At 41.4% G+C, this 26752-nt stretch overlaps 1 protein-coding gene across 1 annotated transcript in view; it reads right to left on the bottom strand.

Moving 5' to 3' along the window:
* Positions 1-26752, bottom strand: part of abca12 (ATP-binding cassette, sub-family A (ABC1), member 12) — a 105919-nt gene that overhangs the window by 53917 nt on the left and 25250 nt on the right. The window contains exons 21-32 of the mRNA XM_073854620.1: positions 26227-26697; positions 24503-24925; positions 23918-24409; positions 23246-23668; positions 22536-23159; positions 21273-21385; positions 21083-21150; positions 20477-20598; positions 20198-20328; positions 4934-5076; positions 3159-3335; positions 1813-2012 (exon numbers count right to left, since the gene is read on the bottom strand). Of these exons, the coding sequence (XP_073710721.1) occupies positions 1813-2012; positions 3159-3335; positions 4934-5076; positions 20198-20328; positions 20477-20598; positions 21083-21150; positions 21273-21385; positions 22536-23159; positions 23246-23668; positions 23918-24409; positions 24503-24925; positions 26227-26697 (3387 nt within the window). The remainder of the gene's footprint in view (positions 1-1812; positions 2013-3158; positions 3336-4933; positions 5077-20197; positions 20329-20476; positions 20599-21082; positions 21151-21272; positions 21386-22535; positions 23160-23245; positions 23669-23917; positions 24410-24502; positions 24926-26226; positions 26698-26752) is intronic.

Genomic DNA, 26752 nt, shown 5'->3' on the forward strand with positions numbered 1-26752 from the left:
TAAAATGTCATAAAACTGGGGCCCCCCTGGCACCACCTCACGGCCCCCAGTTTGAAAACCACTGGCTTAGCATAATCCACTGAATCTGATTAGACCATTAGCATCGCCCTAAAAAAATAACCAAAGAGTTTGGATATGTTTCCTATTTAAAACTTGACTCTTCTATAGTTACACTGTGTACTAAGGCCGACAAAAAAATTAAGAGTTGTGATTTTCTATGCCGATATGGCTAGGAACTATACTCGCATTCTGGTGTAATAATCAAGGACTTTGCTGCTGTAACATGGCTGCAGGAGGCGCAATGATATTCACAACAGGCGAAAAAAGTCCCCTTAGTAACTTTCAATGGCAGGGGACTATTTTCGGGCAGTGCGTAATATCACTACGCCTGCTGCAGCAATGTTACGGCAGCAAAGTCCTTGAATATTACACCAGAATGAGAGTATAGTTCTTAGCCATATCTGCCTATAAAATCGCAACTTTGAATTTTCTGTCGGTCTAAGTACACGGTGTAACTACAGAAGAGTCAAGTTTTAAAAAATATACAAACTCTTTGGTTAGCGCGATGCTAATGGTCCAATCAGATTCAATGGACTATGCCAAGCCATGCCAAAAGTGCAAGCGCCAGACCCGGAGATCAGCTGAATGGTTTCAAAACCTGTAAAAATCAAATGTTTAACTCTAGGGAAGCTAGAAAATGAGTATATTTTCAAAAAAAGTGGAGTGTCCCTTTAAATTCTCTTAAAGTAGCTTAAATAAAAATGTTGTCGATAAAAGATAAAAAAAATGCACAGATATGCAAAAAATGTTGAAAGAGTACTCTGTACCACAGTCAATATTCAATATTTTGATGGGACAATTTATGACATGGCTAGGCTATTTTAAAATATAATGTATATAATATTTGACCTTAATTACTTCCGGTTTGGCGGACAGGGATTAGACTAGTCCTAGACTAAAATAAATTTAAGAGCTGTCCAAACTGAAAACAACTTGACCTATCTTAAAATACATCAGTCCCCTTTGTTTTGCCTTAAAATGCACACAGGTAATGTTTTTAGTAAGGCATGTTTGTTAAAACTAGTTATATTTTCTATATAAACTAAGGCCTAGTCCTGGTTTAAGATAATCCCTGTCTAGGAAACCACCCCAATTTGTTCATTATTTTAGGGAACGCTTGATATTATATTAATAGAGCTGTATAGTTAGTTATAATACACTTGGAGAATTCCCATCACGGTCAATGACCTACGGACGGCACATAAATGTTCCCGTAAAGATTGATTTGCCCAGATATGAGCAAACGCATAATTTGATTCCTATCAGTAGTCAGTTCATTACAAGGATGAGCACATAAAGCAGAATCAATTTAAAAGCAGGCAGACAGAGATAACAGAATAATAGAAACTATTTTATCTCCTCAAACCTGTTTGGAAGTCAAACTGAATAAATCAACCTTAATGCAAATTTAATTACTCTTACTCATTTTGTTTTCATTGGTTGCATGAATCGGAACCCTCGTCCTTATGGGCAATGAGTGCAACTCTCTAAGCAAATCTGAGAATGTATTTTCAGTAATATAATCTGGTGCATGATAATGCAGAGGTATAATGGGCATATGAGTGCCATCTAAATGGCTCTATGCTTTTGTCATTGCCAATTCATTCGAGCAATAAAAAAATCACAGTGAAAAGCTCAATACACATTCATAAAGCTAGATAGCGTGTGTATCTTCATAAAAGATCTCTCTTTGTTTGGTGTCATTTAATATGAATCAGGTCGTGTATCACTGTGAGAATATCTTGCTTTCACCTTTGATAAAGCTGGACATTCCAGTCAGACAGGTTTGTTATTTCTGACACAGAAAGGTTGGACAAAGTTGATGTGTAATACAACAGGGTTTCCATTAGGTGTTCACTAGCAATGGTGTGGTTCAAACCAGCTTCGTAAAGCATCTCCATCGACTGGACTATCATTTCTGCAGTGGCGTTTACCCACAGAGGGTCCATCTCCTGTTTAAAGCAAAAAGAAACACACAGGGATGAAATCAGTTTTTAGTACACACTACCACCTAGTGGAGACACATATATTTTATTTATCAGTAATATGTTAAAAGACTATTTCTGTCAAACTATTAACTAAAAGTTAATGTTCACTACTAGTTAAAAGTTTAGGGTTATTCACTCATTATTTATATGTGACCAAGGACCACAAAACCAGTCAAAAGGGTCAAATTTTGCCAATTTAAGGGACATTAACTAAATAAATAAGCTTTCCATTGATGTATGGTTTGTTAGGATAGGTTTATTTGGCCAAGATACAACCTAATTTAAAAATCTGAATACTGAGAAAATCGCCTTTAAAGTTGTCCAGATGAAGTCCTTAGCAACACATATAGGAAATTGACCAAATATCTTAACGTAACAGGATCTTTACTTACTATCCTACAGAGCCCCTAAGGTGACATCTAAAGTTTAGTTTCATGTGCTCATGTGAAACTTTTTATGTGCTCACGCGAAACCTTCATGTGCAGAATTTTTTGTTAAAGTTTAGTTTCACGTGCACGCGAGATAGTTTCACGTGTGCACGCGAAACTAAACTTTATTTAATTTTTGCTCCATGTCCCCTTAGGGTCTCCGTAATATCCTAATGATTTTTGGTATTAAAAAAATCGTTAGTTTTGACCCATAAATGTATTTTTGGCTATTGCTACAAATATGTGACTTATTAGTAATCTCATTTAAACAGGAATAACACATTTTTGTTTTATTATTCAGTCCAAATCTTCATTTTCAAAAACGTCCGTTAAAAAAATGGTAAATGAAAGGAATTTGCTCCCGGACTCCGTCCCCTCGTGTTCCCCCCATTTGGTTTTGCAACATGTCAACACGTACACTTTAAAATGAATAAGAAATTGCCACTTTATTTTATTATTATTATTAAGTCCAAATCATACTTTCAATAACATCCTTTTCAACAAAAATAGTAATGAAAGAAATTAATATGTTGGTACAATTAAATTTTTGTCTACAAAAGTAATTTAAAACAATTACTTCTTCAGATCAAAAGGTTTTTAGGACTGTATAAAACATTTCAGTTACCCTAAGTGACCCTAAACTAAGGACCAGTAGTATTCTGTATGCAAATTATCATCTTACCGTCATATTGTAAATTGTTGCTGCATATTCTGGTGTATTAAAAGCTGCAATGACTGGCTGTAGACTGATGTTACACCATGAGACAACATTATCTTCACTGATCCCAGCAACTTGGACGATCTCCTGCCATATCTCCTCAATCTGGCTGCAGTTCAGGCTTTGATGCCCCAAACCAGCCTGACGGATGAAGCAGGAAAAAAATAATTACCATGTTGCATATCAAATATGAGACTAGTTTACCATTAGTTTTGCAACATAACAACACACACTTTAAAAGAAATGTTAATTAAATGCAAAAGAATGTTTTAACCCTAATGTATTATTTTCTTCCTTTATATTTTATCAAAATCATAATATTACATCACTGATTAAAAATCACATGTCCTTAGACCATAACTTAATACTTAGAGATTAAAACACAGTATTAAACTTAAGAAATATGCTTAGAAATAAATCTAAACTTGAAACAAGCACAACACATCTTTTACCCCTATATCTTTATGCTTTGAACCACAGCTTTGTGAATTCAAATGCTCTGAATATTGATACTCTTGTAGACAAAGCATTCAGTAAGCATATACTGTAATAGCCTAGCAGGGATATATGACTCCTGGCAAGATTAAAGTATCTTTTGTTAAAAGAAATCAGAATTCCTCTGGAGGTGAAAGGAACACATGGTACAATGGATGAGGAACCAAATAAGTGGGTCATTTATAGTGTTATGAACATAAATGCACTTCTTGGCACACCGAGCGTGCCAGTGTGAACCCAAAAAAAAGGTCAGGTTGGATGTGTCTAAAAATAAATAATGAATTCTCAAACCACATTCACACACCTTTGTTGCTCTTTTTCTTGGCAAGGTTACGCTTGTAAAAGAGATTTTAATCTCAATAACCTGGTTAAATGAAAAACACGAAAACGATACCTATGACAGTTTGGAATCAAAAAAATGTTGTCATGCATAAGGGTGGTCAATTTAAATCTGAAATGGACTGGATGTTCCCTAGACAATGTAAATAGAAATGTAACCAGGCCTTTGGAAACACCAAATCTGAAAACTTTAAAAATCAATTTATCGATTTATCCAATTTCAGATTTTGGAAGAACACTAGGGAGTTTAAAAATGAATATTTTTTACTCCGATACCTTTATCTCACGACTTTGAGGACTAAGCTGTTGCAGATAAAGAAAGTTTAGCTTAAGGTTTTTTTTAAAAAAATCTCAAACTAAGGCTTCTGTCTGACAACATCTGGTCCGTCAAAAACACCTACTGTAAATCTTGATATACAGAATAAAGTAGACAAGTCAAAATGTCTTAAAAATAATGTAACATGAAACGCCACACGCAATGTGAAAGTTTAATTAAAATAAATGTATTTATTAAATAAATCTTTTTGGAGCTTTGGTGTGCCAACTTTACTTTTTATATGACTTTTAGTCGAGCACCCATGTGAAGTGTTCCTCTCGATCTTTTGAGGCTTGATAAACAGTCCTTTTTGGTTTTACACTATCATGCTTATATAACTTTGTTACTGGTGTAACTAAATACCTGAAACTCACTGTAGGTGTCTGATGACACTGTATGTCTGTAGATTTATCAGAGTCATTACTCATGACTTTTGGTTACTGATGTCTATGTAACAATTGCAAAAGAAAACAATTCCTCTAATGCACTTCAAAAAAAGAACAGACCAGCCCTCTATTGTGGTAAGGAACCTGCATTCTTCACATTCTTTCGAAGTATTTTCACATTTACATAGGAATGGTGCTCTAACCTGTACAGCAACTTCTGTTGTTGACAGAAGGGCCTGCGGCAATCCATCAACAATCTGCGGAACAGTGAAGCCACTTGCGTTCACGGCTTGAAAAATGTCAGTCAAAAGGCTGGACAACGGCCCCTGAAGTGTGTAGAAGAAATCTGTAAAGAAGAAATAAAAATTTATTCAGTCAATAATAAAATACAGATCACTCTTTTTCATTTAATAAAAGTGAATGAGTTCCAAAATAACTTCTGATAACTTGCAATATAATGCACAAATCATATAGAACAGTTTCATAATGCTGTACTTTTAATAGTTTTCTATGAATAGTTTTTAGTATGAAAATTATGTAAGGAATAATTGACAATCAGCCATTGAATTATTCAAAAATAATGCACACTCAAGGTGGTAATGAGGCACAGTGGGTATGCATTATTTTTTAAATTATACCACGTGGCTCCTGAATGCTTTATTCTGATTGGTTGAGAAATGTTTCACGGATATGCATTATTTTTCGATAAACGCACACCTGACCTGTGATATGTCTTAAAGTGCAGTTCCCCTTCGAGGGAACTCGAGCTGCGTCGCCGAAGCTACGCTATGGGAACGCCCTCTGCGTGATTGCGTCTGAAGCACGTATGTCAAATCAGTCCAATGGTCAAGTGACACGTCATAGGCGGGTGACGTGGGAACCAGGAAGCTATAAAAAGAGCACCCAGCAAGCCAACTTCAGCTCTTTGTGCCTCAGCAAGCGAGTGTGTGTCATGTCTAAGTCCAAACAAAGTTTTAAGGAGTGTGCTTCCCCGTGTCCTCGTTTCATTACGAGCGAGGACTCGCATCATCTCTGTGTTATGTGCCTCGGGGCACAACACGCACGATCGTCTCTTGAGAGGGGTGGTTGTGCACATTGTGATAGGATGCCGCTCCGTACGTTGCGCTCGCGGCTCGCACTCTTCGAGGAGGGTGGTGAGCCGCGTGTTCCCCACGGTTCTGGCCCCGCTGCTGCCGAGGCAGAGCGGAAGCTGCGATCGTGGGGATCACAACTAGATCTCGCGGACGAGCTTGAGACGGGTCTTCCCCTTTCTCAGCCTTCACCCGCGGGATCTAGTGCCCCGTCTCTGGATTCGGAAGCCCGCGCTGCGGTTTCTTCCGCCCAGGGCGGGAGCCCAGATTTGCATTTATCGTCGTCCGAGGAAGTCGATATTATGTCTGTAGACGTGGTGGACGCTGAGGAGCCCTCTCATTCGTCCCCCGCGTTCGATGATTTATTGGAGGTTGTCACTAATGCCGTGGCTCGCTTAAAATTAGACTGGCCGGCGGAGACACAGAGCGCGCGTCCTCAGAGCATGTTAGACGAGCGCTTTTTAAAACAGAAACCTCAACCTTCGCGGCGCAACATGCCTTTCTTTCCTGATCTCCACAGGGAGCTGTCGAGATCATGGAAAGCTCCGTATTCAGCCCGTGTTCATACCCCTCACGCCACCATGTATTCCAACATTGTGGGGATGGGTGAACACGGATATTTAACGATGCCCCGGGTGGAGCAGACGCTTGCGAGCTATCTCTCCCCCGCTGCGGCGTCATCATTGAAATCACCTTCGCTTCCCACGAAACCGGTTAGGTTAACTTCATCGTTAGTGGGTAAAGCTTATAAGTCTGCAGGGCAGGCTGGGGCTTCACTGCATACCTTAGCTGTCTTACAGGCGTACCAAGCAGAACTGCTTAAAGATTTAGATGCCGAGGCGGGGGGTACGTCTTGAAGACTTAAAATTTAGTCTTTTATTATTAAATTTATTCTTTTATTAAAATGTATTATTTTAATATGATTTTATTATTATATATTATGTATCTGTATTATTATTCTTTATATTCATAATCAGTTGTGTTATCTTATGGAGTGTTAAATGCATGTGTTTGAATGCACGAGACTATAGATAGTATGGATCACATGTCAGGGGATTGAAAGAGGGTAATACGCTCTTTTGAAAATGACATGTCAGATGTGTACAGTTTGCAAAGCACCATAGAAGTATACACTAAGAATAGTATCTTAATATAGAAGTGGACTGTGCCATGTGTTAGCATGACATATATGTTCTATATTTGAGATGCTTAAGCAACATGTTTTTCTACCTTACATGGAAGTCTTTCTGTGATGTATAAAAGCTCAAACCTTACTGTACCACCCCAGAGAAACTGAGGGATGACGGGGTGAAAGGAAGGAGAATTAAAGAAATGTATAGGCTGTCATAAATAGAACATCTTTACTGGTTTCTCTCCTGACATATATATATTAAAGATTTTTCCTTGGCAAGACAATTGGTGTCCGGATCCATGAATCAAATAATAAAGGGGAAAAGGCTTAATTCCAAGTCTACAATTTGGCGTCACGAACAAGGATTGCATCTTCAGGCATTTGTCTCAATCATTTCAGGTAAGACTTTATTTTATTTCAAAATAATTATAAGTCTGCCTGATGATTGGACTTTGACTGAAACTGCTTAAAAGAACTGTGTCATTTAAACATCAGTTGTGTTGCCAATGAATATATGTGTCAGTAATAGTAAAATAATTTAAATAATATAAATTTGATGTGGCTTATTTGAGTTGCTCTGATCAGTAAACCTCTAAAAAATATTGAATGAAGCTGGGATAGTCTTTTCTATGTTTGAAAAGGCTTATAAAAAAGTGGATCTTTTTTAGAAAGAAGACCATTTAGTCAATATATTGGGATAGCTGTAAGGCGATTTAGCAATCAGCTGTCATGACTGGGAGGTGGTTGGAATATGGCGAGACTGTAAAAACGATGGCAGAGTAATCTCTAAAATATTTCCAACACACCGAAGAATCGTTTCAGAAGGAAACGAGGATAGTGTGACAGTGGTGATTTATTGCGATTTAAAGTGGCGGGTCTGTGCTCCGAGTTAGTGCAGTGCAGTATAGAAGATACGAAGAAACCCTAAAACGTTTAAATACGCTGGGAATTGAACCCTTAGAAGAAGGGAATCAATTAAAAGAAGCTAGAATCGCGTGCATTTCAAATTTGACAATGAAGCTGTTCAGTGTTTAAGGAGGAGACTGATCTGAGAGCAACTTGGAAAAATTTTAATAAAATAAAATAAGGAAAAAAATAGAAGAAAAAGGAAATATAAAATTGATTTAGTTACTTATAAACAATTAGTTGATTTTATTTTGTTTTGTTTATTTATTCCCCCTTCTTTGTTCCTCGAGTAAACTAGAGCAGGTTAGAGAGAAGAGAAGCAGAGAGAAGCTGAGAGGCTCCCCTGAAATTCACACACACGCACACACACACACATATAAATAGCCTTGCTGCTGTTGGGGCCTCCCTTGGAATTCACACACACACACACACACACACACACACACACACACACACACAAATAGTCCTGCTGTTTTGAACATACAAGAGACTGAGGGACAAATAATTTGCAAGATGGCAAGTGCCTGTAAGAGCAAAATGATATCTGTTTGGTATTTGGATAAAAAGAAGAAGAAGCAAACTAAGTTTTTTAAAAAAGGACTGGATATCAACGCATCTATGGATGTGCAGCTAAGCTGGTTCGAGTCGCAAAAAGACTCTATCAAGACAAAAGTATTCCCAATACTGGCTGCTAGTTGGATTGTGAAACAAGGAGGAATTTGTTGTGGCATTAATGGGTGTCCAGTTTCACTTGTTGAAGCAATGAAGCCTCAAGTTGAAGCATATAACAAGTTGAATAAAATCATGTCTATTAAATGTTCAGTTAAAGAAGATGATGATGATTCATTTGATCCAGATTGGACAAATATAATAACTGAAGCTGAAAGGAAATATTCACAAACACCAGAAAAATCCACAATAACTGTAACACCTCCTCCTTACAACCCAACTTATCCAACATTGCCTGAACAATATAGAAGTTCTTCTAAACCTCTGATGCAGCCTCAGGCTTCAAGATCAAATGAAGGTCCAGTTGACAAAATGTATATTGCATCTGCACAAGCAGCTCCAATAATAATGAGATCTAAATCAGCCCAGCCAAATAGAGACATGCTACGATGTACACCAGCTCGTGATAATGGATCTGACTGGAGTGATGAGACAAGAGATGATGACATGATCACAATTGATAAAATCGGTCCTGAAAGTTCTTCACCTGCAATTAAAAGAGAAGAATCTGAAATGATGACAGAAGAGAGACCATTCACACCAGGAGAACGTCAAGCCATTCTCACAGCCCTGCCTCCTTTAAAGAGACAAGATCCAAACACAGAGTTTTGGAGAGAATTAGACTCTCTGGTTGAAGCACATCAAATGACATTAAGAGATATACACACTATTGTTAAAGCTAAGATTCCAAGAGACAGATGGGAACGCTTGCCAGCTTCGATAACAACAGCCCAATGGATGGATTTGTGGGTTGATGGCCAGGGACGACCCCTGGGTCTTTGGCAAGCATTAGATGGGTTCCGAAAAGAAATCCAAGAAATCTTAGGCAGCGGTAAAATTCCTTTCACGTCAGTGACATTGATTAAGCAAAAGGATGATGAATCTCCAGATGAATATGCTCTGCGTAAGTGGAATGCTTATGAGAGATGGGCACTCTGTGCTAAGAAACAACCTGACAGAGATGATGTACAGTTTACCGACACACTTGTGGATGGACTGAGCGCAAAATACCAACAAGCCTTGTCACTTGGAGTCAACCCAGGCGAGACATTTGACCAAATTATGCAATGGGCTGGCCGCCTAGAGATGGCTATGAGATCAAACAAGGAAGAAGGAAACAAGTCATATCGAAGAGGAGTGGCGACAGCTCAATACAACATGGACACAAAGAAGAAGCTGATTGTTTGTCTCAACTGTGGAAAGCCTGGCCATGTTAGAAAAGATTGCTGGGCTAAAGGAGGTGGATCAGAAGGTCAAGGTCCATCATTTAAACAGGTCAGTGTGAAAAATTATGATGAAAACTCTCAAGGGAAGACATGGACTGAAGCACAAGTTCGTCAGCTCATTGAGGGAATTATGCGTCCGCAATAGCAATCAGCGGCCCCCTGTATTAATAAGAAAAGAGACAATCGCCTTTTCATCAATGCATTAATAGGGGGCCACCCATGTGACATTTTGGTCGACACAGGAGCAGCAATTTCAATAACAGATCTGAACCTACCTACAACAAATGAAACTATGGAAGTTGAAGGAGTTGGAGGTGGTATCACAAAATTTCGCAAAAGTATACAAGTTCCTCTGCAAATACATGAAGATGAAGTCTTATGGACATCTTTCTGGGTGGGACCGAATTCACAAGGAAGCCTTATTGGCATGGACATCCTTCCATTGTTAAACATGATCATATTCACTGACAGCCGTCAAATCACTACAACAGCTGGGATAATACCACATGAAGATCGTACTTGTAATCTATGGTCTGTTGGTACAGCAAAGCCAATTATTAGAGACTGGGGAAAAGACGGTGTGTGGGGTCTTCTGTGCAGTTTATATCCAGATGTTTGGGCTAAACACAAATTGGATTGTGGCAAAGCCAACATTGACCCCATTGTTATTAAAGGACCAATACATGCCCCTCATAAACAGTACCCCATCCGACCTGAAGCAAGACAAGCCGTGGAAGAGATAGTGGCAGACTTGGAAGCTGAAGGAATTATCAGGCAGGCTTCATCAACCACTAATAGTCCTGTATGGCCTGTCAAGAAATCAGACAACTCATGGCGATTAACCATCGATTACACGAGACTTAACAGTGTAACACCAAAACCGCATCCTATTGTAGCCAATCCTGCCACCATTCTGAATGATATTCCAGGAAATGCAAGAATTTTTACGGTACTAGATGTACTGTCAGCTTTCTGGTCTATACCTATTGATGAAAGATCTCAAGAGAAATTGGCCTTCACAGTGGGCACAAAGCAATATGTCTGGAATAGACTCCCACAAGGCCTTAATTTGTCTCCTGTTGTATTTCATAGAGCTTTGGACCAGTTCTTAACAGAGCAAAAAGCTGAAATTGAGAGTTCAGGAAGTGTTTGCCTTCAGTATGTTGACGACTTGTTGATTGCAAGCCCAGATGAAAACAGCCATCTATTTGCTCTGAATGTTGTCCTACAAGCCCTTAGGAAAGGAGGATTCAAGGTCAACCCCGACAAAGCACAGCTGGCCAAAACCAAGGTGATCTACTTGGGCCAAGAAATATCTGTCAAGGGGAGGAGAATGACAACCGAGCGTGTAGAAGCATTACGACAACTTCCAAAACCTCTAACAGTTACAGGAATGCGGAAGGTGATGGGACTTTTCAACTACTGTCGTCAGTATATACCTGATTTTGCCAGCATCACTAGCCCCCTTATCGACCTGTACAAGGGAGGAAAGCCTGGAGTGGAAAAGATAAACTGGACACCAGAAGCTGAGGAAGCGTTTACTTCTATGAAAGAAAAACTGACTTCAGCCCCAGCTTTGGGACTTCCTGATGGACGGTTGCCATTTCATTTGTGGACCAGGGTGGGAGATGAGACGTATTCAGCAGTACTGTGTCAAAAACCAGGTGATCGATACAAACCAGTTGGATACTTTTCCACAAAAATACCTGTCACTATGATTGGTCAACCACGATGTATACAAGCTCTCGATGGTGCCACATGGGCAATGGATGCAGTTGAAAATCTGATAGGAGCACAAACTATCATATTGCACACCCCACACAGCATAGTGACACTGTTGAACAACACAAACATCAAGACCATAACTGACGCAAGAAGAGCAAAATGGGAAGCAACTTTGTTAAACAAGGATTTGAGAGTGGAAATCATCAGGGACACTTCTCTTAACCCTGCAACAATGATGCTGGAACCACATGAGGGAATACCACATGAGTGTGAAAAACAAGTAGAAGAAGATAGTCTTGGTCCAGTTAATCCAATCCCTCTTGAAAACCCAGACAAAGAGTTATGGGTCGATGGATCTAGTTACTATGTCGATGGAAAACGACATACTGGATGGGCTGTAGTAGAAGCTGATGGAACTGTTGTAAAGAAAGGATCTCTTTCTGGACAGTTTTCAGCACAAGTAGCTGAGCTTGTAGCACTTACGGAAGCCTTTGAACTATCAGAAGGAGATCGAGTCAATATATATACGGATAGCCGCTATGCCTTAGGCGTGGTCCACGACTATCTAGCCCTGTGGAAAAGACGTGGACTTCCACTAGCAGTGGAAGCGAAATACAACATGCTTCCATAATTCGTCGCTTGATTGCAGCTTGTCACTTACCTAGAGAAGCAGCCGTGATCAAAGTAAAATCACATCAATCTGACAAGTCCAAAGAAAGTCAGGGTAACACGGCAGCAGATGCAGCAGCTAGAGAAGCAGCTCTACTTCCTCTTACTCCTGTTACCTTGGTAAAGGAAAACAGCAAAGATAATCTTGAGCTCCACCTTCTGTCATATCAAATGGAGACAGATGAAGAGAAAGAACACTGGATAAAAGCAGGAGCAAAAGAAGATGATCAAGGTATTTGGAGAATTCCAACAGGAATTAATGCCTATCGGAACAAGAAGAGAACTAATGCAGCTGTATCATGGAAAAGTGCACGCTGGAGCAAAAGCAATGAAAGCTCAAATCAGTGAGACTTGGTGGTGGCCACGAATGATGAGAGACATTGATGATTACTGTAGAAGATGCTTGATCTGCATAAAAGCAAATGTGGGAAAATCTGTGAAGGTGCGAATGTCACATGCACCTAGACCTACAGGTCCATGGACACATCTGCAAATCGATTTCACAGGACCTTTATCACCCAGTGGAGGGTACCAATATATTCTAGTCATTTTGGACAGGTTTACTAGGTGGATAGATGCATTCCCTACGAAAACTTGCACGGCTGAAGCAGCAGCACGAGTAATGGTGGAGGAAGTCTTTCCCCGCTGGGGTCTTCCATATGAACTTGATTCTGACAATGGAACTCACGTCACTGGAAAACTGATGAAGGAAGCAATGAAGTTGATGGGGATTAAACAGAAATTCCACATTCCATATCATCCACAAAGTTCAGGAATGGTAGAACGAATGAACCGATCACTGAAAACATCTCTAACCAAGGCTATTCTGCAAACTGGCCAAGGTTGGCATAAACTATTACCTGCTATTTTGTGGAATTTGAGAGCAACTCCAAATAGAGTTACAGGACTAACACCTTTTGAATTAATGACTGGAAGAGCAATGGTTCTACCTCCTGATGCTCCACCACCTGCGGGAACAGGAGGAGATTCTACTTTGTTCCAAGAAAAGTTACGACGCTATCTCGCAATTCTGGACAAAGCTATTAAAGACAATAATAAGAAAGTGTGGCCTGAGATTGAGCAATGTTCGTCCATTAGCTTTAAAGAATGGGAACAAAGAATTGATGTTTAATTATTTCTCTGTTTCCGTTTCAGGAATCAATTCCATTGATATTGATTAGAGATGGTTGGAAATAGGAGATTTTACACATAATACACAACCACATAACAATGCACACTTGCTTACTGATTTTCAACCCTAAGGAATAGGATGATTGGGGTTCATTTTAAATGCTTACACATAGTCGTTAATTGACACATAGTATACGGGGACATACCATGGGTTGGGGTTTTTGTTATTTGTTTTGTTTTCCTTTCCTTTCTTTTCCCATTCTTCTGTCCTTTCTGACTATCTCTTGGTCTGCAATTTCTTCTCCTCACTATAACTTCAATAGGTTGGCCACCTGGGAGTAATGGTGTGGAACTGACGGCCGTAGTTCCAGTGGAGGGAGATGAAGACTTAAAATTTAGTCTTTTATTATTAAATTTATTCTTTTATTAAAATGTATTATTTTAATATGATTTTATTATTATATATTATGTATCTGTATTATTATTCTTTATATTCATAATCAGTTGTGTTATCTTATGGAGTGTTAAATGCATGTGTTTGAATGCACGAGACTATAGATAGTATGGATCACATGTCAGGGGATTGAAAGAGGGTAATACGCTCTATTGATAATGACATGTCAGATGTGTACAGTTTGCAAAGCACCATAGAAGTATACACTAAGAATAGTATCTTAATATAGGAGTGGACTGTGCCATGTGTTAGCATGACATATATGTTCTATATTTGAGATGCTTAAGCAACATGTTTTTCTACCTTACATGGAAGTCTTTCTGTGATGTATAAAAGCTCAAACCTTACTGTACCACCCCAGAGAAACTGAGGGATGACGGGGTGAAAGGAAGGAGAATTAAAGAAATGTATAGGCTGTCATAAATAGAACATCTTTACTGGTTTCTCTCCTGACATATATATATTAAAGATTTTTTCTTGGCAAGACAATTGGTGTCCGGATCCATGAATCAAATAATAAAGGGGAAAAGGCTTAATTCCAAGTCTACAGTCTGATATATTTAAAGAGCTTCGTCGAGTCACTGATGTGTCACTCAGGGCGATTAAAGAGACTGCGAAAGCCGTGGGTAGATCTATGGGAGCTCTCGTAGCCACGGAACGCCATTTATGGCTTAATCTGTCCGAGCTTAAAACCTCAGATAGGGCATTTCTCTTAGACGCGCCTGTTGCGCCCTCCGGTCTTTTCGGCGATGCCGTTAATACTGTCGTCGAGAGATTTGCGGAGGCTCGTAAGCAGTCGGCGGCGTTCGAACGCTATCTCCCCCGCCGTGCTCTTGATTCTAGGGCTGCTGGGCGGGAGCAGCCATCGACATCATATAGAGCATCGCAAAAGCATAGTGTTGCCACTCGTGGTCCCCCTCAAAAGAACTGGGGTTCGGGCGGTCGTACTCAGACATCATCCAAGCAGAAAACAGACCTGAGGGCTGTTATTATGGCGAGGAAGGCGTCGGCTAAAAAGAAGTCCTGAGGGACGTAGTGTCATATTTCCGAGGGCAGCCCCCAATCGGGGAGAGCCGGCAGTCACCTCACAACACGGTGCCCGTCTCTTCTCGATGCCCTCGGGATGCCAGTGTGTTAACCCCGCCGCAGTGTGTGTTTCGGGGCACAGCGGCTTCATATTCTCGTGTGCCTCGTGCGCGGGGCACGCAACACCTCTCTCCGAGGAGGGAGGCATTAATATCACCCAGGTTGAACCCTGCCAGTCTGGTTCAGGGCACCGGGAAAAGTTTAAGCAGTACACAAAAAGCCAGTCTCGAGAGGCTGGTCCCCCTTATAGAAAATTTGGCAGCGTGGAAACTCCTGCCAAACGTGTCTCAGTGGGTTCTGCAAATAATAGAAAAGGGCTACAAAATTCAGTTTTGCAACCAGCCACCCCAATTCAACGGCGTGTTATCTACCATAGTGGGTGCTGGGCAGACTCTAACAATGGAACAAGAAGTAGAAACTCTCTTGTGCAAGGAAGCCATAGAATGTGTTCCTCCTCACAACAGGGAGTCAGGGTTTTACAGCCGCTATTTCATAGTTCCAAAGAAAGACGGGGGGTTGCGTCCGTTTTTAGATCTACGTCATCTGAACCGGTCTGTTGCAAAACTAAAGTTCAAGATGTTAACTATAAAGCAGATCGTCACACAAATCAGATCCGAGGACTGGTTTGTGACGATAGATCTAAAAGACGCGTATTTTCACATATCTATCCTCCCGCAACACAGGAGATTCCTGAGGTTCGCCTTCGGGGGCGTGGCTTACCAATATCGGGTTCTCCCTTTCGGTCCATCTCTGTCACCCCGTACATTTACAAAATGCATGGATGCAGCGCTGGCTCCATTACGACTCCGGGGCATCCGTGTCTTAAACTACATAGACGATTGGCTAATTTTAGCCCAATCAGAGAGTATGGCAGCGCAGCATCGAGATGCTGTGCTGACCCACATGAGAGAACTGGGGTTAAGGCTAAATGCAAAGAAAAGCATGCTCTCTCCAGTACAGAGGACAGCTTTTCTTGGCGTTATATGGGATTCAACGACAATGCAGGCACATTTGTCCCCTGCTCGTGTGGAATCCATTCTTTTGGCTGTAGGCAGAGTGAAGTTAGGCCAGTCACACACTGTAAAACAATTTCAGAGGTTGTTGGGGCTCATGGCAGCAGCGTCCAATGTGATACCCCTTGGGCTGCTTCACATGAGACCGCTACAGTGGTGGCTCAAAACCAAAGGGTTTTCCCCGAGGGGCAACCCGTTCCGTCTGATCAAGGTCACGCGCAGATGTCTTCGTGCCTTAGATCTTTGGAAGAGACCATGGTTTCTCTCCCAAGGTCTGATGTTGGGGGCTCAGTACCGTCGAGTTACACTGACAACGGATGCTTCCCTCACAGGCTGGGGAGCAACTATGGGGAGCCATCTGGCTCATGGATTATGGGGGGCCAGACAGCTCAGCTGGCATATAAATTGCCTAGAGATGATGGCAGTGTTTTATGCCCTGAGATGTTTCATCCCTCACCTGCGGGGCCATCACGTGTTAGTCCGGACAGACAACACGTCGGTAGTCGCGTACATCAACCACCAGGGGGGTTTGCGTTCACGCCCTTTGTACAAATTGGCGCGGCATATCCTTCTGTGGACACAGGGGAAGTTGCTGTCCCTCAGAGCAGTATACATTCCCGGGTGTCTGAATCGGGGAGCAGACGTCCTGTCGAGACAGGGGCTGAGGCCCGGGGAGTGGAGGCTCCACCCTCAGGTGGTGGAGTCCATCTGGACGAGATTTTACCAGGCGGAAGTGGATCTGTTTGCGTCCAGAGAGACGACACACTGTCCGCTATGGTTTTCTCTCACACATCCAGCACCGCTGGGACTGGATGCCATGGTTCAGCCATGGCCGAGGCTACGGCTGTACGCTTTTCCCCCGATCGCTCTGCTCCCGGGAGTTCTGGAGAGGGTTCGTTGCAACAACGTCCGCTTGTTGTTGGTAGCCCCATTCTGGCCGAACCGAATATGGTTCTCGGACCTGGTGTCCCTCCTCGACGGCTCACCTTGGGAAATACCCGTCAGGAGGGATCTCCTCTCTCTGGCGGGTGGCTCGATTCTTCACCCCCGCCCAGAGTTATGGAAACTGTGGGTCTGGCCTCTGAGGGGGCTAGACTCATAGAATCTGGTCTCTCAGCTGAGGCTGCTGAGACCATTCTTCACTCCAGAGCTCCCTCCACGAGGAAGCTTTATGCCTTTAAATGGAGAGTTTTTACTTCCTGGTGCAGCAAACACCTGTATGACCCTGTGAACTGCCCAATTGGTACAGTCTTGGAGTTTCTGCAGGAAAAGTTCACCGCAGGGTTATCTCCTTCTACACTGAAGGTGTATGTGGCGGCCATCTCGGCTTACCATGTTCCTTTGGTTGGGCAATCCCTTGGGAGAGACCCGCTGGTGGTTCGCTTCCTTCGTGGCACTCGGAGGCTGAGGCCTGTAGTCCGACCCAGGGTCCCAGCTTGGGACCTGGCCGTTGTGCTGGAAGGTCTGTCCATGGCTCCGTTTGAGCCCATTGAGACCGTTCCAGTCAAGTTTGTGGCACTTAAGACAGTACTTCTGTTGGCAGTCACTTCTCTGAGGAGAGTGGGTGACCTTCAGGCCCTGTCGGTTTCCCCTACGTGCCTTGAATTCGCACCGGGGATGGTTAAGGCTTTCTTGTACCCAAGGCCCAGCTATGTGCCTAAGGTACCGACTAATGTGCCACGACCTGTCGTCCTTCAGGCCCTCTGTCCTCCCCCATTTAGGGATAGGAATCAGGAAAAGCTTAACTTGGTGTGTCCAGTGCGAGCACTGGACGCCTATGTTCACAGATCTTCTTTGTGGAGGAGGTCTGAGCAACTGTTTGTGTGCTTTGGCTCGCCCAAGAAAGGCCTGCCGGCGACCAAGCAGACACTCAGTAAGTGGATAGTTGAGACTATCTCTCTGGCTTATGAGACCACTGGACGGCCTTCACCTATCGCCGTCAGGGCTCATTCTACCCGGGGTATGGCAGCCTCTAAGGCCTTGTGGCTAGGGGCTTCAATGCAGGATGTCTGTGATGCGGCAGGCTGGTCCTCTCCGCTCACATTCGTTCGGTTTTACGAGTTAGATGTTGGTGCTACGCCTGGAGCCCAGGTGCTCATGTCTTAAGCTGTGCGCGTTTTTACACACAGACAGGCATTTGGTAGTATGGTGTTTTGGTACATCGTTCCCATAGCGTAGCTTCGGCGACGCAGCTCGAGTTCCCTCGAAGGGGAACGTCTCGGGTTACGAATGTAACCATTGTTCCCCGAGAAGGGAACGAGACGCTGCGTCTCCCTGCCATACTCCCTGCATCCCTGTCTCGCCTTGCTTCGGCACAATTTAGCTGAAGTTGGCTTGCTGGGTGCTCTTTTTATAGCTTCCTGGTTCCCACGTCACCCGCCTATGACGTGTCACTTGACCATTGGACTGATTTGACATACGTGCTTCAGACGCAATCACGCAGAGGGCGTTCCCATAGCGTAGCTTCGGCGACGCAGCGTCTCGTTCCCTTCTCGGGGAACAATGGTTACATTCGTAACCCGAGACGTTTCCACACCAGGAAATAAAACGTCACAAAGATCGTTGGATTCGTTATCTAATTGGCTACACGTTCTGTCTATCATTATTTTCTCATTAAGTCATTGGAGGAAAGAGCGAGTCAACTGACATCACGATATTTGACAGCGCTGTTTGGATATTATGTACAGTATTATACTCCCGCCTACTTTTAAAAACAAAGTTTGACCACGGGTTTATGTGTTTAGCGGGACCTAAAGTGTAATCTCATATACAGTGTTACGAAGTAAATAGTCCTCAGATTTTATATTACAAGATGTTTATGCGAAATCTGATGTAAACAACAGACTATATATCTATATTTCATGGATTATACGCATTTGTGGGCAAAAATGGTCATTGGATGTATTCTATTAGATGGTTTTCATGGATTATTCACACATCTGAAACAGACTGGATTCGACTCGCTGTCGTTATATCAACACAAAGGTAAGAAGTCCCGTTTATATTTTGCATGTTGTCATCTGTCACAAAATACTACATTTATGATACTAGAGCATCTCTATCTCAAAACAGAGACCATACACTGATGCTAAACCCGTAGACCTTTTAAACGATCTATAGTAATGTTAATGTTATTAATGTTTGTAGACAGTAGGCTATATATTTTTTTTTTTTTGCCCTACTATATAGATATTGTTAGCGGCGTTAAAAAACTGACGTCATCCCGCTCCGAGCTAGTGCATGCGTAGTCTCAGGGTGCGTTCCACTCCAGTTTTAGACACACACTCGCGAACTTCCCTAAGCACTTCCCCTCGGGGGAATCCCTGTCGCCATTTTGAAGTGCGTTCCACTTTGTCAAGTGGACGAGGGAAGTTTGTATGGACAGACCCTCGCTCCCTCGATTTTGACAGAGGGAGCGAGTCTGCTTCATATGTACACTTCATGCAGCTTCATATCCCACAATGCAACGATTGTGACGTCACTTAAGCAACTCGCGCTTTGCACATGGAGGGGGCGGTCTCCACTTTCCATGTGATCAAGGGCTTATGGCGATCCATTTGAACCCACTTCAAGTGTTCTAGCAGTAGTGGGCACTCGTACAACGTAAGCAATGACGTACATCCGAGTGAACAAGACTGAGGGAAGTTTGCGAGGGAAGTTCATAAAAAAACGAACTGGAACGCAGGGATAGACTAAAACATATGTTTGAGCTGTCTCAACTGAAAATAATTTGCACTGACAGATCTTAAAATAAGCCAATGCCATTGATTTGTCTCATGATACAGACCCACAGATAACATATTTTTCTAAGGTATGTTCATAAAATATGCTTAAACATCTCAATTTAACTGAGGCATAATCCTGGCTTTAGCTAAGCCTTGTCTGTGAAACCAGGCCAGTGTCTTATTGTCTTATTTGCACATAGTGCACCTATGAAAATGTTTGCCATTTTTCTCTTTTTCTCCTATTTTACCTTTACCTTTTTTAGGTACAGCTGACTCTGAAAAACATTCAAGAAATTATATGTACCTGTACTGTAATTGTACCTGCGCAAATGCCAATAAACCCTGAACACAAGTTATTTTTTCTTACACCATAGCCAAATATTTTTCATTTCTGTGTCATTTTTTGTTTGTTTTTTTGTTTTTATTTATGCATAAAACGAGTAATATAGTAAGATATATTTAAGATGTATGAAGTAAAGTTTCATCATCATGATTTTGATACTTCTTATTTTCTTTTACAGTTCAAATGTCAAATTGTCAAATGTGGGCATTCATATCCCAGCTCTTTTGCATTTCTCACTTGTTTGCGCCGTCATGTTTTGAGTAGTGTTGACCATGATCATCTGCATTGTAGACACAACAGAGGGCAATGACTCCCACATATCAGTTTCATTGAAAGTTGACAAGAAATCCGCCAGCATTTTCTCCAACCTATTGATCAACAAACACAGTCATAGCTTGTTTCAGGGTCACAGAGACTCAAGTCTTACAACATGACTAAAAGACACGTTTGAATGAATAATACATGTTGATGTTGAGATTGTGTTGTTGACAGTAAATACAGCAAAGGCATTCTCACTTGTCAAAGGTGTCTTGGTCAGCATTGCCAGAGAGGATCTGAACCAGAACAGCTGCAGCTTCAGTGACAGTCTGAGAGGACTCGTTCATGAATGGTGACACGTAACTTATGAACTCGGCCAGCTGTGGCATAACAGAACATATTAATGTTTGATAAAGGCATACAGTTACATATACAGTATGGACCAAAAATTTGAGAGCAATAGAGAAAATCCTCCTAGGACTTTTCGCACAAAGGGTTTTTCTCCTAGTTTTTTGGGGGGAGTCTGCTGACATTGGCTTAAACATTGGCCTTAACTTAGCACCCTCTTACATACGTTACCTTTTTACTACGTTCGCTAGTATGGTTAATTTTAACCGATGTATTCTGCTCTTTATGTTTTATGATTTTTTATGTTTTTTCCTGCATCTATTAATGTAAAGCTGCTTTGAAACAATTAAACATTTGTGAAAAGCGCTATATAAATAAAACTAAATTTAATTGAATTTTAATCGCACATGCACACCTGCGTGCCATTTATGTGTAAACATCCGCTCAAAATGCCATTTCATGAGGATCAGCTATCAGTATCAGACATTTAAGAAAAAGTTATTTTAGCCAACCGACCTGTTCTGTTATTTCACTGATGTTGCCAAGACTATAGTTTCCAAAGTTATCCCACAGGTTTATATTGCCTGAGAAAAAAATATGGAACTTGATAAGGTTAACAAAGCAGAGAGACAGTTGAAAAATGCCATTCAATGATCTGTTTAATAGGGCGTTTTTGTTTTGAAACCCAACAAAACCGCAAACTTGCCTTGATGTGGGCTCAGAACGTACTCTATGACCTTAAAAGCCACAGACATGATGGACTGAGATGTGCTGTTTGATGGGAGAGAATCCAGAATCTCTCTTATCACATTTACGATGCTGAAAACAAGAGATGAACATTGAACTATCATGACCCACACATATACACAAATATGAAAAAAAAAACTTAAAACCTGATGGGGTTTTAAGAACTTGCTTAAAGGGATAGTTCACTCAAAAATCAACATTCGGTCATCACATGTTGTTACAAACTTGAATAAATTTCTTTGTTCTGATGAACACAAAGGAAGATATTTGTAATAAAGCAGGAAACAGAAGCAACATTGACTATGTATAAAAAATACTACTATGGAAGTCAATGGTGCTCATAAATGGGTTGGATACAACAATTCAAAGACTTTCCAGGTGCAATACCCTCAAATTCAAGGACTAAACGTGGGAGCAAGGGTACATCGTGTTACGTTTTAAGATACATTGTTACAGTTCCCTTTCCAGGGAACTCGCGCTGCGTCACTGCGATGACACTTTGGGGACGCCTCCAGAGGTAAGTGCATCTGAATGTGTATATCAAATTCAACCAATGGTGAAGCTTAACGAAAAAGACAGGGTGATGCGGGGGCCAGGAAGTATACAGCGCTACAGGTATGCAGGAAGTATGGCAAGGGAGACGCAGGGTCTCATTCCCTTCTCAGGAAACAACAGTTACATACGTAACCCGAGGCGTTTTCATTTGTCAAACACAACTACACGTATGCAAAAAAGCATTGTGGTATGAATCAACATTCGCATACAGAAGATATAAGCATTTAAAGCGAACAGTTTGGCAAGGTATAGAATTTTTCTGATATTATCCTACACTACACATGGAATAATATGGATTTTTTTCCAGAAAACTTCTTGCATAAAAATAGATTCAAGCACTTTCAATTACCTGTATCTATGTATGTATATTTTCACAAACTTCCCAGGGCCATATTATTTTCCCCCCAGTTTCACTCATTTTTAAGGATTTCAAAGACCCGTGGGAACCTTAAATGATACAGGTTTGTAACAAAATGAGGGTGTAACAAAATGATGACACAATGTTCATTTTTGGGTGAACTATCAACCAAGCTAAACTGCATCGGCTTGGTTAGGCTGCAAAACTTGCAAGCTGTTAGGGTAAATGCATGCATAGATGTACAAACACTGCATCTACTTTGTTTTCTACAGAAAGCATTTTAAAATAATATAAACCATCTAAACTCACACTTCATTCCATTTGTCAGGTCCACCAGGTCTGGAAACAGTCTTCAAATAGGTGAAAATTACATTTGTGATGGGTGCCAACACCTCGTTCGCCTCTGCCGGCAGAAGCACCTGAATAACTTCATCCACACTTTGGACAATCTCTTGTGTCACGTTGTTAGCTTGGCCGTAGCTCATATTGGGGTTCAGGATCAGTTGGAGTGAACCATGTAAAGCATCTATAATCCCATTCTGAGGTAGAGGTCCGGTCTCGTTGGACATGCTATCCAAAGCCACACTCACAGCGCTGATGATAGCTCCTATGAAGTTTTCACTTTGAAGACCACCATCGGTGCTGGCAACCTGTAGAGCATTGTTTAGTTGCTGAGACACCTGATGAGAAATGGCGAAGAAGGCCATCTCTTCAGGCGAGAGCAGGGATTGGATGAGTTGGTCAAGCTCCATCATGGATGCTGTGTTATCTGCAAAGCTTCCATTCCACTGGTTGGCAAACCAGTTGGTAGTAAAGTTTCCCTCATTGGAGCTTAGTATGCTTTCTGTGATGTTTAGCAACATGGAAATAATGGGCTGTGCTGTGTGGTTCGATGGCAGGGAATTCTGGAGTTCGTTTATCACATTTAGTACACTGAAAAATATGTTAGAATATATATTATAAATACATAAAGATACAGATAAAATATTGATAGGAATCTGGAAAATCTATACACTCACATTTCATTCCAGTTATCAGTTGGCCCAGGTTGGGAAATGTTATTCAGATAGCTGAAAAAGGTATCGGTGATGGGAACCAACACATCAGTTGCCTCCACAGGCAAAAAGTAATAAAGTACTTCATCCAATTTCTGGGCAGAGTCCAGCGTGAGGTTGGTAGCTTCAGGATAACTCATGTTGGGGTTTACAATCATCTGAAGGAAACCATAATAACTACCAATAATGTTGTGAACCACATCCAGAGGTAGATCTACAGTCTCATTAGATATGCTTGTTAGTTGGTTAACAATCCAGTCCTCTGTCATGTTGTCCCCATTTGGGCTCAGAATGAAACCTGTGACGTTTAGCAACATGGAAATGATGGATTGCGCTGTGCTGTTTGGCGGCAATGAATCCTGAAGATCTGTCATCACATTTGGAATCCTGAAAAAAAAGAGAATCATCATGTCTGTCAAATAAAGTCAAGTGACAAATCCAGAACATCACACCCTCTCTACCATACAAGAACCATAATATATGTAGCAATGAAATGGCAAGTTTTAGAGTAAGTTAGCAAAGTACAGAGAAGATAGAAGATGGAGAAATATCAAATGATAAATCTCTCATGATATACTGTTTACATACCTATATCTATAGAAAGAGCAAGAGTTATAATATGTTTTTTAGACTTACACTTCAGTCCAATTCTCAGGTCCACTAGGTTGCAAGAAGGTTGGCAAATAGGCGAAAAGGATGTTAGAGATGGGAACCATCACCTCATTTGTCTCCGCTGGCAAGAGAGCTTGAATTATTTCATTCAGGTGAATAATAGCCTCCTGTGTGAGGTTTGCAGTTTGTGCGTTGCTCATATTGGGGTTTAGGATCAGTGGGAGTGAACCAAAAACACCAAAAATACCATGAATCACATCTTGAGGTAGAGGTGCTGTCTCATTGGACACGCTCTCCAGAAGCACACCCAAGACATTGATCATGGCTTCGATGAAGTTTTGACTTTGGAGACCATTATCAGTGTTAGCTACATGGACGGCATAGTTTACTGCTGGAGTAATCTGGTCAAGAACAGTTATAATGCTTTCTGTGATGTTTAGAAACATGGATATGATGGGCTGTGCTGTGTTGTTCAACGGCAGGGAATTCTGGAGTTCTTCAATCATATTTAATGTACTGAAAAAAACATGTTATATATTATATATACATAAACATAAACAAAATACAAATATTATGTAAAATGAAATATTACATATTCTCTACACTCACATTTCATCCCAGTTATCAGTTGCACCAGGTTGGGAGATGTTATTCAGATAGCTGAAAAAGCTATCGGTGATGGGAACCAACACATCAGATGCCTCCACAGGCAATAGAGCATGAAGTACTTCATCCAACTTCTGGGCATGGTCCAGAGTGAGGTTGGTAGCTTCAGCAAAACTTATATTGGGGTTAAGAAACAACTGAAGGAAACCATAATAACAACCAAGAATGTTGTGAACCACATCCAGAGGTAGAGCTACAGTCTCATTAGATATGCTCATCAGTTGGTTAACAATCCAGTCCTCTGTCATGTTTTCCCCATTTGGGTTCAGAATGAAATCTGTGGCATTTAGCAACATGGAAACGATGGACTGTGATGTGCTGTTTGACGGTAGTGAATCCTGAAGATCTGTCATCACATTTGAAATCCTAAAAAAGAGAGAGAATCATCATGTCTGTCATATAAAGTCATTACGCAGATGCTTTTATCTAAAGCGACAAATCTGCAACATCAGTTATGTGTCTGAAAATAATGAGAGTAGCATCTATTTAATAGGGGTGGCACGGTACATGAAAAAACATCCAAACCGTTCGGTTCGCTTGTCTCGGTTTGATGCATGCGCAATGTAGCCTCATGCCCGTATGTTACCTGAAGCCTTGTATACTTTCGTCTGGCTTGTGGCTCCACAACGCGAGCCTCCGTTTGGGGAGGTGTTTATACTCGACGCACAGACTGGATGCTGGCATGATGAGACGTCATGCTCGGCTAGATGCGCCTGGAACTCGCGTTTCTTAGGTTGCGGAGCCGTGCGCAAAGTTACAGAATTTGACGTGCACACCGCCAAGCGAAATGGGGTCTCACGCATTCGACGCACACTACCGCCCACCACCGCCCCACTCCACATTGACGTCATTTTGCAGAGCGCACCCTCGCGCTTGTGTGGATTCGTCGAGTATAAACAAGGCTTAAAGCTACACTGAAGTTCCCAGTTTGATAAATGCAAGTTAGTTCTTCAGTTTAATCTTTGTATGCTTCAAGTTCAATATTTGTGTGCTAAAAAGGCACATAAGTTCCTAGAGAAAGCAATACACATTCTCTTTTTTTTGGTCATCAATGTCTTCTCTCTTGCTGTATCAAAATTTCACCCAGCTTTCCTCAGAGATGATCCCAATAATGTGCTTAAAGTAAAGTCAAATTCAGTTTGTGCATGATTACATGATATAACAGTTTTGTTAATACTGTATCCTAATTTGTGGATAATTAAGCTATACATCATATGCTGAAGTAAATTTCTGGATTGTTAATGATTAAAAGAATAAACAACAACAAGAACCGTACAGAACCGAAAACCGTGACCCTAAACCCGTGATACGAACCGAACCGTGGGCTTTGTGAACCGTCCCACCCCAACTATTTACATATCTATGATCCAAGGTGGTGTGAAAGAGTGGAGGCAGAGACTAATTCGGATATTCATATCTATGGTCTGAGCTGTGCGAATGAATAAAGGCGGGGACTAATTTGCATATTCATAGATCCACTTATACAGAATGAGGCAAGGGTGTAGAGTTATGTTCAAGCTGTTTAACAAATTTCTGTCACAGGAAAAACTTTTATTTTTGCTAGAGTTAGTGACGTTCAGAATTTAGAATATGGAGAAATTTCAAATGATACATCTGATATGTTGTTTACATATTATCGACAGAAAGAGCATGTTTTCTAGACTTACATTCCATGCCATTTCTCAGGTCCACCAGGTTGCAAGAAGGATGGCAAATAGGCGAAAAGGATGTTTGTGATGGGAACCATCACCTCATTTGCCTCCACTGGCAAGAGAGCTTGCATTACTCCATTCACTTGATTAAAAGTCTCCTGTGTGAGGTTTCCAGTTTGTGCACTGCTCATATTGGGGTTGAGGATCAGTTGGAGTAATCCAGGAAAAGCACCAAACATACCACGAATCACATCCTGAGGTAGAGGTGCTGTCTCCTTAGACACGCTCTCCAGAAGCACACCCACCGCACTGATCATGGCTTCAATGAAGTTTTGACTTTGGAGACCATTATCAAGGTTAGCTACATGGATCTGGTCAAGAACAGTTATAAAGCTTTCTGTGATGTTCAGAAACATGGAAATGATGGGCTGTGCTGTGTTGTTCAATGGTAGGGAACTCTGGAGATCTTCAATCATATTTAGTGTACTGAAAAAAAGCATTATATATTAAATATACATAAATATAATGAAAATAGAAATAT

This window comes from Misgurnus anguillicaudatus, chromosome 17 (assembly GCF_027580225.2).
Source record: "Misgurnus anguillicaudatus chromosome 17, ASM2758022v2, whole genome shotgun sequence".
In the NCBI taxonomy this organism is placed as follows: Eukaryota; Metazoa; Chordata; class Actinopteri; order Cypriniformes; family Cobitidae; genus Misgurnus; species Misgurnus anguillicaudatus.